Consider the following 15,727-nt stretch of genomic DNA (forward strand, 5'->3'; position numbering starts at 1 on the left):
CCAGTTCTATGACCTAATAACTGATGGTTTTAACAAAGAAAAAGGCAAAACACTTCTCACTTCTCCCTGAATTGCCCCACAGAGCAGAAAGCTGCTGAAAGAGAACTGTTTTCTAGAGAGACTGCTGAGTGCAGAACAAATCAGAAGGCCTTGGAAAATAACAACAACAACAACAACAACAACAATAATAATCTTCCCTTCTAACTGCATAAATTTCACATGTCACAAGATGCATTCACCCCCATTAACAGAACATCATTTCCTTACAGAAGGCCTTCTGGAATCTTCAGATTGGGCCAGGTTCCCTATCACTACCACCCCCTACTCCCAGATATTCTCTCCTGAAACTCATCCTGTAATTCTCCCTCATGAATTACAACACCTGACCCACTTATTTATCTGTAATAATTTGTTTAATGGCTGTCTTCCTCAGTAAACTGAAAGCTTCATGAGGAGGAAGTCCAGGTCCATCTTACTCATGTTTTCCCTGCACTAAATAGAGTGTCTGGCAAATAGTAAGCTGTTCAAAGACTTATGGACATCCTCACCTAACCTTTACAACAATCCAGGGGGTTAGGCAAGTTTATGCCTCCCCTTTGTTAACAGAAAACTCCATTTCCTAACTGTGCTGTCTTTGCCCCCCAGAGACTGATTTCAACGTACATCAGTATCTAAAGAGGATGAGTCAGGTGGTGTCACACTCTGCTCATACCAGGATTAGCCCAGGAAAACCATGAGTGACCGACAGTCCCTGCCACCACTCAGCAGCACACAGGCTCTCCTTTGATTTAGAGCTGCAGCTGCCCTTTGATGATGTACATCAAAGTCTGTGTACACTGAAGGCGACCATACAGATACTCTGGTTTTTGCCAGAACAAAGGATATTTCTTTGCTCTGCCCCAAACCTAGGGACATGGTTCCCTTCTGCCAAGACGTGTCTTAGAACAACAGATTACTGTCTTAATGCCACGCTGAGTCTCTAAAAACAGTTGTGATTGGATTTAACTCTGGTAATCATTAGAAATCAGCATGTTCTTATGACTGGCACATCTTGAGGACAGCTTTGAGAAGTAAAGCCACTAAAATATTTTCTAGAATAGTGACTGCATAGTTTTGTCAAGATGTATGTATGCTGCTTTCTCATAGGGGGCTGCCTGTTTCCAGCCTTACGGTTGATTCTTGAGGATATCTGTATTCTATTGCTTCTATTATTCAACTCAATTTCACCATTCTCTCTGTAATTCATTTACACCTTTTCAGCATTTACAGGTCACAAATAAATGCAGAGCACTGTGCTAAGCACAGGAAGGTTACAAAGATGAATAAAACACAATCACTTATCTCAAAGAGCGCACCGTCTATAGGGAGGACAAACACAATGGTAACTAACCATAATAAAATATGAAATGTTCTATTAAAAAGGCACTAGGAGGAGAAAGTCTCCTAGTGTAAGTCTCATGCTGGTCGACATGCTCTCAATATCAGAGCCATGGGCTTTCTAACCACTCTCACCTCCAACATGGGGCTACATACTGTTTACTCTCTTCTTTGTACCACTACTTACACCTCTATTGCCTCACCATCACAATAATGTACTGTAATCATTGGTTTACTACTGTGTCTCCTTGCTAGACTGAGTTCTTTGAGGGCAAGGGCTAGCTCTTATTTAAGTCTAACCTTCCAGTGTCTTCCTAACACAGTCTGTGGTACATGGTGAACACATCTGAATGATGGCTAACTGAAGGAACAAAGGCTTGTGGAATCACGAAAGATTGATTAAGTCCAGGTAATGGTTAGTAGGATAATAAAGGTTTCATGGCTAAAATATTTGAGTTAGATGATAGTAAGTTACTAGGGAGCAAAGATGCTTTATCTAACACAGTGCTTGGCACAAAGCATCCACCATAACAGAGGATAGATGAATAAACGGATGGACAAATGGTTGAATAAGCAAACATATTTGCATTCTTTCAAGACTTTCCTATCTATGCAAAATGAACCTGATCAGAGAGACTTCCAAAAAAATCTTCTATTTCTATAATAATTAATCTCCTAAAGTTAAAATGTTATAGACTAGCTTAGTTTTACTTATGAGTCATTTATTTAAGATAGACTTTAAAAATATCAATAGATAGCAGAAAATTCTATATATATTTTAATTATATTTTCTATCCAAGGTCACCTTCATAATGCAGAGCACTTTAAGTAAAGGGCCTCTTCCCCAACTTTGCTTTTACTGATTTAGCACTAAGCCTTAATAGCTACAAGAACCTTTCTAATACCTGTGATTCCCTGACTTCAATCCTGGGAGCCATCCTAGAAAGAATGAGACTTGTAGAGGAAGCTGGGGGTCAGGGGTGAGGAGAAGTCAGGAGAGAGACCTGGGCTCTGGTCCTGTTCTGCCACTTGCCAGGCAGGTGAGCTCTTTTCCATTGTCTTCATGGGGCTCTGAGAACGCCTGAAAACCTCTAGCATAAAGACACTTAAATATCACCAGGAAGAGGTATTTTGTAATTGTTCAAGAACAAAGACAATAATAAGACAACAACTGTTTCTTGCGTGAAGCCTGGGCAACTCTGCCCTCTTCTACTGACAGAGTAAGGAAGTTGATCCTCAGGTGTCCAAGTGTTAACAAGGCCATTGGATTAATGTGGTCAAATAGGGTCACTTTATATCTTGATTCTGCATATATGGCTAGAAAGATGCACAGGCAAATTGGTTAGGACTCCGTTGAGGAGATTAGCCAACTCTCAAGCCTTATGAATAAAGGAGGTACAGAGGCAATGGGGACAGAAACTAGATGTGAATACCAAAATGAGTCAGACACAAACCTTGCTCTTGGGAAGCCTGTGGTCTCAAGACAGTCAGATCTTATAAAAAGATGGATTTTTAGCTGAGTGTAATAAGCACTTAAAAATGAAGTTACGGTTTACAGAAAGTGGAATAAATGTAATGCCTAAACCTGAGGACTCAGGAAAGAAGAAGAAGGTGTTCATTAACAGTGAGGACCAATTCTTACTCACTCGTACTCATTCCCAGTGCCTGGCACACGGCAGGCACTAACATTCTAGTCAAAAGAATTAATTCACACATATATATGTACATAAATGGGAAACCCAAACACCTGCAAGTAAAATGCCTGAAGCAGTAGTTATCTTCACTTAACTTTTAGGGATAGCAACCCAATCCACTCTGCTGGAACAACAGAGAGCTGCAAGTGGCTCTTCCAGCCAATGCCTGTTGCATGCACACTCCTGTCTCCTTCCTATCCCCACACCCTTGCTCCTAATCTCCACCCCAATCTGAGCTTTCCGGTTGGCATTTACACAGATGTCACTCCATAATTTTGTTTTCCAGAGCCCTCAGCTCTCCATCACTACTGTATTTAGTGTAAACATCTGGAGTAAGGAACTACTCTGAGGAGTCAGAGCTAGAAGAAACACTGGGAGAGCCTCTACCTCCAACTCAGGAGCCTCGTCCTATATTTCTATGTGTCGATGAAATGCTACAAGAGCATCCTGGAGCTTCTCTGCCCTTCCCAAAGCATTTGAAGGCTGGAGTGCAGATACATATGGGAGAAGGATACAAATGACATGTACTCAAACTTGGAATGCTTAGGTTGGGATCCAGCTGGGACTCTGATGCCACAGTTTGCACTGCGCACTTGATGCCAGGGTTATGGCTTCTTTCCATGGGCCTCAGCTCTGAAAGATCAGACAACGGAATTCCACTAACTCTGACGGGCAGGTCTTTGCACCCTTCTTCCACGTAATTTAGTCTAACTTCACATTTCTTTCCATCATCTGATTTCTTCCCTTGCTCCAAGGTGACAAGCTTCTTATGCCTTCATTCCCATCTTCTTTAATGGCAGGGGAGACCCCAAGGAGGCAGCGGGGTGCTTTAGCTCACAAAACTGGTTCATATCCTGCCTACTTCCCTTCCTAACTATGAAGCCACAGATAAGTCTCTCAACCTCTCTAAAATCCATAAAATAAAGATAATTTACCATTTACCACACAGGGTTTACAGTAAGGATTAAATTAAATAGGACAATACACGTAAAATCATCTAGCAGAGAGACTGACACATAGTATGTCACTTGATAAACACTATCTCCCTCTCCCGGTATTGGACATACCATAGTTCTTACAGATACCAAAACATCCAGAGGCCACAAAGGGGAAGGGAGAGAACATGGAGCCCTTCTGAAGCCCTCATTTAGTATATCCCCCTTGCTAGAAATAAGGGTATGATGGGAGACAGAATAACTCTAGTAAATGATTGATATGACTGAATGACCCATAACAAATGTAGGAATCACTAGAATCTTCCATGGGGCTGCTATTCAGAAAAGGTAGCACTGCTTATTGGCTCAACTTGGGAGATCCCCTCCAAATTTTCTTCTTTGTTTTCACATCACCTCTGACATGACAGAAGATAGGACAACCTTGCCTTAGCCCTTCTTTCTCTGTCTTCCCATCTATAAACACACCATCCAGAACCCTTCCTGCCCCCATAAAGGGAACAGAAGAACTTCAGAAATAAGCTGCAATGGCAGAGTATATTATTTTCAATGTGGAAGATATAATAAATGTTATGAAAACACTACTTCTTTTCACATAGCACAAGAAAAACCTTACTGAACACTGAGCATCTTACCTTTACTTTTTCACCGTTAATCTCCACTGTCTTAATCATAAAATCAACTCCAATTGTGGCTCCTTGGCCAGGCGGAAAAAGACCCTAGAGAATAAATAATGGAAAATAACAATTAAGCAAATCTTTCAAATGAAATTTCCCCTTCCCTCCCTCCTTCCTCCCATAACTACGATTGCCAGCCCTTCCTCTGGCTGAGTTAACTAGCAGTAAAGAGAACTCTGGTTAGTGTCATGGGAGCCCTGTTTAATTTAATTTTGTATGTATGTATGTTTTGAGGGAAGGAGAAATGAGGGAGAAAGGAGAAGAGAGAAATTCTGAAAGAAAAAGAAAGGGAAAGGGGGGCAAAGAAAAGGAGAGGAAGACAGAGGGTGAAGGGAGAGAACTGGGAAAGGGCAAGGGGATCTGATTTCAAAGAATGAAACAAAAATCAGCCCAAGGATAAGATCAAGGGACGGGGAACCACAGGGGTGAGATCAGGATTGTTATAGTGAAGGCGAAATGTATAAGTGCTCTAAGAGAGGTAAAATCAAGGAAGATTAAAACTGGTTATCAGTCTATGACATGGGCAGCCATAGGAGTGGACAACCAATATGAAAAAAAATGAGAAATCAGTGTGAGAAAGATGAATGGTACAGTGAAGCTTTTGGATTTTCTCCTGCCCTTAGGGTGATAACTATTTCCCTCAGTGCAATGTACCATACATATATGATTACATGAGACCAAGACCAACGATATTGGGAAGATAATCAAAGAAAACAATGTCATTCAGTGAGAAAGTATAGTAGAAATAGCACTAATCCAGGAGGCAGCAGCCTTAGGATATCTGTGTGACCTCAAGCAAACCAGTCCCCTTCTCTGGGTCTCAAATTCAATGAGTTTGAGGCTGATGTAAGCATTTCAAAAACAAAAACAAGCTTAACATTAAACTGGAAGCTGAAATAGAAAGATTTTAGCAAAATTACTTGTATAATGTAATGTACTGTACATAATACTTCCCGCAAGCTTAGGGAGGGAGTTGGAGGTAGGAAGGAATTCTAACAGAAAAGAATACTTTACCTAGTTTCCCTTCCCTCTTCATTTATAGTCCAGAATTTCCAGAAATTAAAGTAAAATAGACTTTATTAGCTCTGGCAGCTAAGATTGGGGCACTTTTAATTAAGTCCATTCCCTAACAAGAGAATTCTTCAATTAAAGTTTAAACTTAAAAGACTAGGCTTCAAAACAACAGGAAATGTTCCATTGCATGTCTGCAAAAGATATAAATATAAACATTCATAACTTTACTTACAAATATTGAATCAATTTTCTTCTATTTTGGTTTGGCTCAAACACAAGGCTGCTAAGCTTCAAGTTTATAGCTCCAGCTGTTTTGCAGTCTAACAAATGCCAAAAAATAAAAACAAATCCTTCCCAATGACTTCTCTATCATTTTGTTCCCCAATTCCTCACGCTTCAAAAACAGCTGAATCCAATTCATTTTAACTGTCTACTAAATAACAAAACAAACATGATCCTGCCTATGAAATATGAATTTTGGGAGTAGTTGGGGGACTGGGAAGGGTACAAAGTAGACAGAAATGAAAAATAAGAGGTGGTGTGTTTATTGGTAAAAATTAGTGTTCAAAAATGGAAGCTTTTTTTACCTCAAATGATAAGCTTTATACTTTTAAAGAGAAAAGCAAGACTTCAATGGTCTCAGAGCTTAGAATATGTGAAAGATAACAATGATCAGGCTGAGAACCAGGAGACCTGGGTTCTAATCCTAGCCTTGCTACTAACAGGCCATGAGATGCAAAGACGTCATTTCATCCCTCTAGACCTGAGTTCTTCATCTGTAAAATGAGAGAATCTTTCAGTAATAAAACAAGGTCAAGAGAGTTTTTATGAAAAAGGAGTATAAACTTCTCTACATGTCTGCAGTTTTGTCCTCCTGCCAAAAGCAGAAAAAATTACTAATGTTAGATGGAAGTAAAACCAGCTGGCATTTCCAATGCAATGCGCCATGTTGGTGGACTAAGCTCAGATGCATTAGCTTGTTACTTTTGATTTCGCCAGACTAAGGCTTAGTAAAAAGCACTGAGTTCTTTTCTGTGTTCATTATCATAGGGAAAACTCTGGCATTTCCAGAGATGACTCTCTGCCCTAAAGCTGTTTGTGTGTTATTGGATCTGGCTCTCCAGTTTCTGACAGAACAGAATCACAGAATGTCAGAGCTGCAAGGAGTCTTGGAAATCACCAGGCTACTTGTGTGCAGCAGGACGGCAGGAGGCCCAGAAAGGGTGAGTAACTTACCCAGGCTCACAGGATGAGCCAGGGGCAGAGCTGGGACCTGTGTCTTGACTCTCAAGCCAATATTCTTTTCATGACACCAGGATGCCCTGTGCCTTAGAAGAGCTAGTCTCAACTTTCCCAACTAGCACTTTATGAAAATGTAAGATGCACGCATGATAATCCTTAAACGGATACCATTCATATTTTTCTGGGAAAACACAAAAGAAGGTCAACCTCAGAATGATTTCCTACTCATTCTTGTATAAAAATAGGTATGTAATCTCTGGCAGTAATTCTCAAAAGGGCAGCCCCAAAGGAAACTTGTACTAAGACCATGTGATAAGGGCTCACCTCAAAGAGAACACTTAATTTAGTTCAAATAGTCCTTCACTGGTCTCATTTCATCTCCATTTAATAGATCTAGAAAAATCAGCATATTTGATTCTGAACCAAAATGATTCACCCAGTTTTCTGGGAGGTATCAGAGGGCATAGGCAGGGAGTTTGGTTTATTTGTATTTAAGTTTTTTAAAAATTAATATTTAGGTTTAATTTGATATCCAGATTCATTTGTTTCCACCTTCGGATTATAATTAACTAATGATCTATTTTTTAATGTAATAAACCATTTTTGATACTGCACACTGAATGAAAACTACTTACCCCTTTCATTAAGGGAAGCACCAAGAAGCGTAGCAGGGTGGTGGTGACCCACGGAACCAGGCCTCCTTGAGATGGTTTAAAAAACTCTAGTGCAGGCTACAAAGCCGGTGCACCTTCAAAGGGTACATTAAGAATTAGCAGCCAAGAGGCTGGCGCTAGGCCAGTCACTCATCCTATTAGGTTCCCTTAACCCTGCAGGCCAGACCGAAAAGGCCAACCCTGGACTTTCGAGATCTCTTACCTGAGTGAATCGTCGGACTAGGCACGTCTTCCCCACACCAGCATTGCCAATTAAAACAATTTTAAACAGGAAATCATAATCTTCCATACTCATTTACACAGCTGCAAGGCAAACAAATACAGGCAAGAGTGAGAAGGGGCCTGGTCAGACTTGCCCACAGAGCTCAAGCTGCACCAGCCTTGTCTGCTCAGAAACAACAGGTCTGATTCATTTGAAGAGCAATTTAATGCTCCCCTCTGGTGACTCTGCCAGCAAGAGGAACACAGGTGTCTGGTCACTGATGGACTTTATTCCTTCCCAGTTATCTCACGCCACAAAGAGTAAATGACACAGATGTTCTTTCACCTGGTAACCTTTATTCTTCCAAGTAGTCAGGTCGCAGGTCGTTCATGTGATAAGATTTGTTTTCTTTTAGCATAGAAAGGAGATTACAAATCTACGTGTGGACAAGCTGAGAGTGCAAGGAAGCAGGGCAAAGGAGAGCCCATCCAAAGCTTAAAGGTGGTTCACGTATAGGCCGTATATGCCCCTCGGAAGAAGATCTAGGGGCTGGGAGCCTGAATGGAGGTAAAGATACTTAGGAAGGAACCTTTCAGTTTCTTGTAAGTCTTGGGGTCTTACCAGTGGGAGATATTGCAATCTTTTTCTTCTACCACCACCCCATGCTGGGGCTATACACATGCTACCAGCCATGCTATGGGATTTGGTATATGGCATTTCCCTTGTCTGGGACAGCCTCCCTCCCACCTTTTCTGCCTCATGAAGTCAATCCTTTAAGGCCCAGTGCAACCAGCTCTTCCTGAGGTTTTCGCTGATCTTCCCCAAATAAAGTTAAAGACTTTCATCATTCCTCTGTCTTAAAACCTCACTTGCTATATACGATTATCTGCTCAAATGTCTGCCTCATCCTTGATGGAAGGGATCACATCTTTCAGCTTTATTTTCCTACCCCATGGAACAGAGTTACACCTAAATGTCTCCTTTAGAATTAAAGAATTCATGGTCATATTGCTTAAGTGAAGGCCTTAGTTTCTCCAATTGTGCTAAAAAGAATACTACATGTTCTATCTACTTCAGAGGACTGTTGTAAAGATTACGAAAAAAAAAATCTATACAAAAGAGCCCTGTTATTCATAAAGCCCTATCCTAGTGAAAACAATTGTAAGCTACTGAGTATATATGATAGTACTATGCTAATTACCATAGGAAATACAGAGATGAGACAATCTCTGCCCTCAAGACCAACATGAGAAAAGTTACAACAACAACAAAGTTAAATTCAGTTCAAATCTGCAGCAGAGCTCATTCTATAAGGTACAGGCAAAACAAGCCTGGTAGACTCTGGAGGAGGAGGAAAAGGAACACTTGCCCCTGCAGCAAGCCCATTAGGGGAAGGATGCTTGAAAAAACTAGAGAAGCCTCAGGGTCACTCCTACCAGCTGAAGCACAAATGACTGTAGGGTTGCAAGGCAAAAGGAGAGTCCACTGCACTGAGACCCGTCAAGTCTTTAGAGGAGCTGATTTCCTGGATGCAAAGGTGATTTCTATGTGGATTTCAACTGATACTTGGAAAGATGACTGAAAACTAAGCCACATGCAGGTAGCAGTTCGTGGGGTTCTGTCTCAGTTTATGGGACCATGAAGGAAAAACATTTCTCTGTCAAGAACCTGGGTCCAAAAGCAGTTGCTGAACTTGTTATATACCAGACACTGTACTAGGTCCTTTATGAATATTCCCATTTGTTTTCACACATCTGTGAGGCTGGTATTTAGTAATATGGTACCTATTTTTCAGGTGAGTCAACAGAAGTTAAAGGAAATTAAGAATGTATCCAGAAGTCAGAAAGCCAACAGCCAGCCCTCAACTTCAGAAGAATATGGTGTCATCAAAAGAACTCTAACTTTGGAACCAGAGAAACCTAGGTTCAAATCCTGACTATACTGCCTTCTAAATCTGTGCCTTCTGGCAAGTAGCAATTTTTTTTAGATCCTTAACTTCCCCAGCAACAAATGAAGCTAATAAAACCTATATCACAGAGTTGTGATGCCTGAAGGAATTAATGAAACCCCCAAGAACAGTATCTGGCTTTCAGAGCTCCCAACTCTTCAATATGACTCAAATGTTCCATGGTCTGGTTTCTGCCTTCATTATTGCCAGTGTCATCTCTGACCACTCTCCTCACATGCCATGCTCTAAGCTCACTGTATTTCTTCAGTTTCTTAAACATCACTGCATTTTCTCTTCAGATCTTCACATATACTGTTCCTTCTGCCCAAAACACAGAACACAACCTCCCCTCACCATCCACAGCCTAGCCAACTTTTATTCCTCCTTTAGATATCAGCTTAAACATCACTCTCTCTAGTGCACTTCTCTGACCTATGAGGGAGGCTGGGCTCCCCTGCTATATGCTCCCACAATACCCTTCCCCTCTCCTTTAGTAATACTCACCATGCTTCACTGTACTTATACATATCTTTCCACACTCCAACACCATCCTTCAGCACCTCCGCCCTACACACATACACATACAGACACACACACGCACACACACATGCACACATACATGCACAACCATGAGTGGCATGAGAGTAATGAAGTGTCTGGCTGAGCCATGATCCCAACCCATCTCATTACTGTCATTGTCATCATCATCATCATCTTACTCTATATTATTAATTCATTTCATCCTCAAAACAATCAGGTGGACACTATTAGAATCTTAAATTGACTGAAGCATAAGAGAAGTTATATAAAAAGTTGTTAAGGTCTCACTTAATGGTGGGTCCCACTTAACCTGTGGAGCTGGGATTCAAATCCAGATGGCCTAGGTCCAGGATCCATTTGTCCTTGAACCACTACCTTGTAGTTCCTTTCACAATACCTGGCTTATGGTAGAAGCTTAAGAAAGATCAGATGAATCAAATCATGAAGGGTGAGCACTTAAGAAATGTGATTTCCCTTCTCTCCTCCTCTACCTTCAAATCCAAAACTCTACTGCACTATAGTAGTTTAAATAAGAATCAAAGTCAAACTCTGAGAAAAAAACTCAGGGACATGGTATGTTAATTAAAACTCGATAAAGTTGTTAACAGTGAAAAGAAAATAAATCTCAAAGACAGGCACAAGGATAGTAGAAAGTCATGAGGTTCTGTGGACCACCATGGACCATAACTCACTGCTTTCCTAAGTCAATGACAGAGAAGACAGAATGGGGCCACATTCTTTTTCTGAGCTTCGATTGTTTGCCACACTTTACTTTCCATCTTTGGCAGAAGTCAAGAAACGAGCAGGGAATCCAAAGGAGAACACCCAAAACTAAAACCTAAGAAACAGGGCTCCTAAGAGGTTAACAGTACCTAAATTATGCATCTTCAGGAAAAGAAGGAGAAGAGTTACTTGGTCAGAGTCAGCACTCATAGTCAAGTCTCATGTGCTTACCACGTGGAGCAAGGCGCAGATAAAAGTCAAGGCCCTTCTCCTTTCTATAAGAAATTACTTTAATACTCTGTTGAGACTTTTTTTGTTGTTTGTTTTTTAAATAAATCTCTAGAGAAAACATGTTTGGTCTCTTTAAAACTGTGGAATATCTGGCGCTAAGGCTGGACTGTAAACTCCGGGTTACCTGCTGCAGTTACTGTTTTATTTCTAATAGAAAACACACTGCTGAATGATAAGCTCAGAATATTCTCTGAGGAAGCCCTTCTGTTTGGTAAGTAAGGTCAGAGCTCAGGCATCGCCGATCACCATGTGATGAGACAGCTTCCTGGGAAGGGAAATCCATTTGGAGGCAGTTAGTTACACTCAGCCCTAAATGGACAACAAAGTCACACCTCGTGTGGGGAGCAAACAGTCCCAAGATGTGCTACCGGCCAACCACTATTGTAAAATTTTTTTATGCCATTATTGTTAATAATAATAATAATAGCTAATACTTCTTCAATGTTTATTATGTACCAGGTTCTCTTCTACATGTATTCACTCATTTAATCCTTACAAACAACCCTATGAGGTAGATAATATTATTATCAAGCTTACAGAAGATGAGACTGAGGCACAGAGAGGTTATGCTGAAGTCACACAGCTAGTTAGTCTTAAGACTGGAATTCAAACGCAGATCAATCAAACTCCAAAGCCCGGCTCCTTCTGAAATAGGATGCTGCTATCCTCTGCCTTGTGATTGACAGTGTTGCTATAGTTGTCATGAGGGCCGGAGGCTCAGCTGACTGGAACCCTAGAATGCTGTGAACTGTAGCATTTCTAGAATCCTCCTGTTCTGGAAGCAGCACACCCACATCAATAGAGCCACATAGATTCCAGATCATATAAGCACTCATTTTGCCCTCTGAGTCCGTCTCATTTAGGAGATGGACTCAGAGTTTTCCCTGAATACTCACAATTGAGTCATCATTCATCCATGTAACTAAGTACTGGGCACAGGAACACTATTCAGATAAACAAGCAAAATCTCAAATACCATAATCACCATGATAGCTCTAAATAAATGGATATACGCATAAGATTCAGAAAGGAAAAATAGGCGAGGAAAAGAAAAAAAATAAGTAAAAAAAAAAAAATGATACAGGAAACAAGATGTACTAGGAAAAGGTTAAAAAGAAAAAACGTTCTAAGCAATTTGATTCTGGCAACATACACCATTTATCAAAGTGACCTTTAAAATAATGTATTCACTGTTGTACATAAGAACATTTTCCCCCCTGCCCTTTCGGCTCCATGTAAGAGATAAAATCAAGGCTTCCGGTGAACAGAAGGCCAGGTGCCTGCCCCATCTTCTGACCCAGGCCTCTGCCGAAGAAAATGATATTTTGAGAACTTGTCCTTGTTCAAAACCCATGTATCTCACTCATGTCCTTTTCTCATTCAGGGTCTGTAATTGAGGGGGTTGGGTGCCTAGGTGCCACAGCCCCTTCCCAGGACAGAAGCAGCATGATAATGAAATTAAGTGATCTGGGTCTGGGATCTACAGAGAAACTACAGAGCTATGTAGTGTCCTCATCTATAAAATGGGGATAATAGTAGAACCTATAATATTAGAATCTATATCACTGAGTTGCTTGAGAGGCAAATAAGATAATATATGGAGTAGTGACCTTTTTAAAAATAGAATGATCAAATGTTGTTTTCTTTAACCTTTCTGACAAGAATCATATATACAGAGGGCAAAACATACAGCCAAACAAAAAGGAGAGAAAAGAATCACCAATAATCTCTTTCCCTACCCACACTCCTAGGAATAATTACAGTTAACATTATGGTATACATCCCTTTAGTTTTTTATTTACATATACTCACATCTATATGTATATTTTAAAAATTTATGGATTTTTTAAAACAAAAATAGAACCATAACATTATACAAAGTTTTTTGTTATTGCTGTTTTCTATAGATTAGTATTTTCCCAAAACCTAAAATCAGAACTCATGGTCTACAAACAGAGACCATCAGCATCCATTCGACATTTGCTCCTATGACTCGAAATACTCAGGAGTGGGGAGGGGGAGGATAGTGACATACCTAGGAGAAATACTAAATACTATAACCCAACACTGTAAATTTAAAAGGCTCTGAAAATTCCCATAATAAAGAAAACCAGCTAATTTTGTTTAATCCAGAATTTACCAAACATGATTTTACCTCAGAATTCTATTATCATATAACATCTTTTAACATCCCTTGCTACTAGGGCTCCATGGAACATTTTATAGCATTTGCAATCAGGGCTAATGATGTAGGGTTGCTACGAAAAGGAAGGAAGGGAGCAAGAAAGAGGAGGAGGGAGGGAAAGAAGGAGAAGCGAGACACCCAGTTAAATCTGAATTTCAGATAGCAACAAATACATTTCAATATGTTCGTTCCAAATATGACATGGGACATATGAATAATTCCTTAGTATAAAAGTGTGACCCAAATGTTGCATGGAACACACTTACAGTAAAACATTATTGTTTATCTGAAATTCAAATTTAACTGAGCATCCTATATTTAATCTAACAACCCTACCCAGGGAAAATCTGAGTTGTCAGGTCTAGTAGAAACAGAGGCCCTAAGCACAATACCAGGCCCACCAAGAAGCTATGGAGGTACGTGGGCAGGGCATGAGAAACAAGACGTGCCTGATGAATTCAAAACAACCAAACAGAGAAATAAAAAAGGGCAACAAGTGACACTGAAGAAGGTATTACTGGGCTGGGGTTCTTTAGAATGTGGGCCAGACTTCAGAGCCTGGGTTCAGACTGGCAGATGCATGGGGCTCTGCAGGTGAAGTGTCTCCTGCCTGGAAAATCCCAGAGCACTATGGACCTTCCTCCAAGTATATCTCCACCTGTGCTTCTGCCTGGTGGAGGAGGCAATGCTCTACATGTCTGTTGCCCCTGCTGTCCTTAAGGACAAGAAACATGCTTCAGCAAGACACTCACATCTGCATAGCCCACTGCTGTGTTCAAGATGTATACACTGAATTGAAAACATTTGATCCATCTTTCACTCTAACAAGGTTCTGTCTCAGGAAGCTCATTATTGCATAATTACTAGAAGGCAATTACTAAACATTGCTATAATCAACTGGCTGCAAGCTCACTTGCTTTACATCAGCTGCTAATTTCATGTTATTGCAAGGTAATTATTTTCCTTGGGATATCAAACACCTACCTGTGCCATGGCTGCTCCTCATTCACCAGATCATAATCTCCAGCCACTTATCCGTTACACAATGTTTTCACAGATGTGATCTAATGTGGACCTGCCAACATTCTCAGGAGCTAGTCCTTATTGAGGGTTTAGATGACAAAGTGACTCACTCTAAGTCACACACTAGTGAGTTGCAAGTTGACCTCTGTATCTTAGCCACCTAGAACTTCTCTCCTTTGCTGGAACATGCTATGTTTTCTCAGCTTTTTGGGTATTTGGAACATGATTTGAACGCTTACCATGTGCCAGGAACTGTGCTAAATATTTTTCATGTACAATCTTAGTTAATCTTCCAGCAGCCTCATCAGGTATTATTATTATTATTCCCATTACACAGATAAGGAAATTGAGGTTCAGAAAGTTTAATTTGTTCTAAATTACACAGCCAGTGAATAAAAGTGCAGGATTCAAAACCAAGGTCTTTCTGGGAAAAAGTTAAATTGGAACTCTATCAAACTCCTTATGCTAAAATAAATTTCAGATGGAGTAAATATTTGGATTTAAAAACTAAAAGCATTAAATTACTAGAGGAAAGTATGTGTAAAATCTTAAAGTGGGGATTACTCAAAATCAAGGCCATAGAATAAAGAGATTGACCAATTTGAATAATTAAATTTTTTTAAAATTCTATATGACAAAATAATAAAAGATGAACTGATTAAAATATCAGAAATACATATAACTAAGGGCTAACATCCTTAAATGCATAGAGTTCCTACAAATTAATAAGAAAAATTGAATGACTCTATAGAAAAAAATGGATAAAGGACATGAGCAGACGGTTTACAAGACAGGAAATAAAAATAGCACATATATTTTTTAAATGATCAGCTTCACTCATAAAAGTAAATCAAATTCTAATGAACTTAAAATTCATAATGATAAATTATAATTATAAATTTTAATTTTAAATATAAATTATAATTTATAATGAAAACTATAATGAATGTATAATCAGAAACCATTTTTCATCCCTGACTGGCAAAGTTCACTCTGCATGGGAGAGAGTATAGAGTATAGAGAAATGCAACATACCACTGGTGGGAGATAAATCAATGCAGCCTCTATAGAGGGCAATATTGATTTAAATCAAAAAAGGCTATTACAAACCCTCTGACCTAGCAACTCCACTTCTAGGAATCTATTCCACACTTATACTGATACATGTATACAAAGATACAAGG

At 39.8% G+C, this 15,727-nt stretch overlaps 1 protein-coding gene and 1 long non-coding RNA gene across 9 annotated transcripts in view; both read right to left on the reverse strand.

The window, feature by feature from the left end:
* LOC111747334 overlaps positions 1-349 on the reverse strand; it is a 1,846-nt gene extending 1,497 nt beyond the window's left edge. The window contains exon 1 of the long non-coding RNA XR_002783503.1: positions 14-349. This is a non-coding gene — a long non-coding RNA (uncharacterized LOC111747334). The remainder of the gene's footprint in view (positions 1-13) is intronic.
* Positions 1-15,727, reverse strand: part of RAB30 (RAB30, member RAS oncogene family) — a 76,408-nt gene that overhangs the window by 15,108 nt on the left and 45,573 nt on the right. For 7 of the 8 annotated variants that reach the window (XM_011373128.2, XM_011373127.2, XM_011373129.2 and 4 more), the window contains 2 exons: positions 7,834-7,934; positions 4,660-4,743 (listed from right to left, as the gene is read on the reverse strand). In XM_011373128.2, the coding sequence (XP_011371430.1) occupies positions 4,660-4,743; positions 7,834-7,926 (177 nt within the window). In that variant the 5' untranslated portion in view covers positions 7,927-7,934. Of the gene's footprint in view, positions 1-4,659; positions 4,744-7,833; positions 7,935-14,504; positions 14,526-15,727 lie in introns of those variants that run through there. The other variant, XM_023538341.1, reaches the window with a different exon arrangement.

This window comes from Pteropus vampyrus, unplaced genomic scaffold, assembly GCF_000151845.1.
Source record: "Pteropus vampyrus isolate Shadow unplaced genomic scaffold, Pvam_2.0 Scaffold218, whole genome shotgun sequence".
Taxonomy (NCBI): Eukaryota; Metazoa; Chordata; class Mammalia; order Chiroptera; family Pteropodidae; genus Pteropus; species Pteropus vampyrus.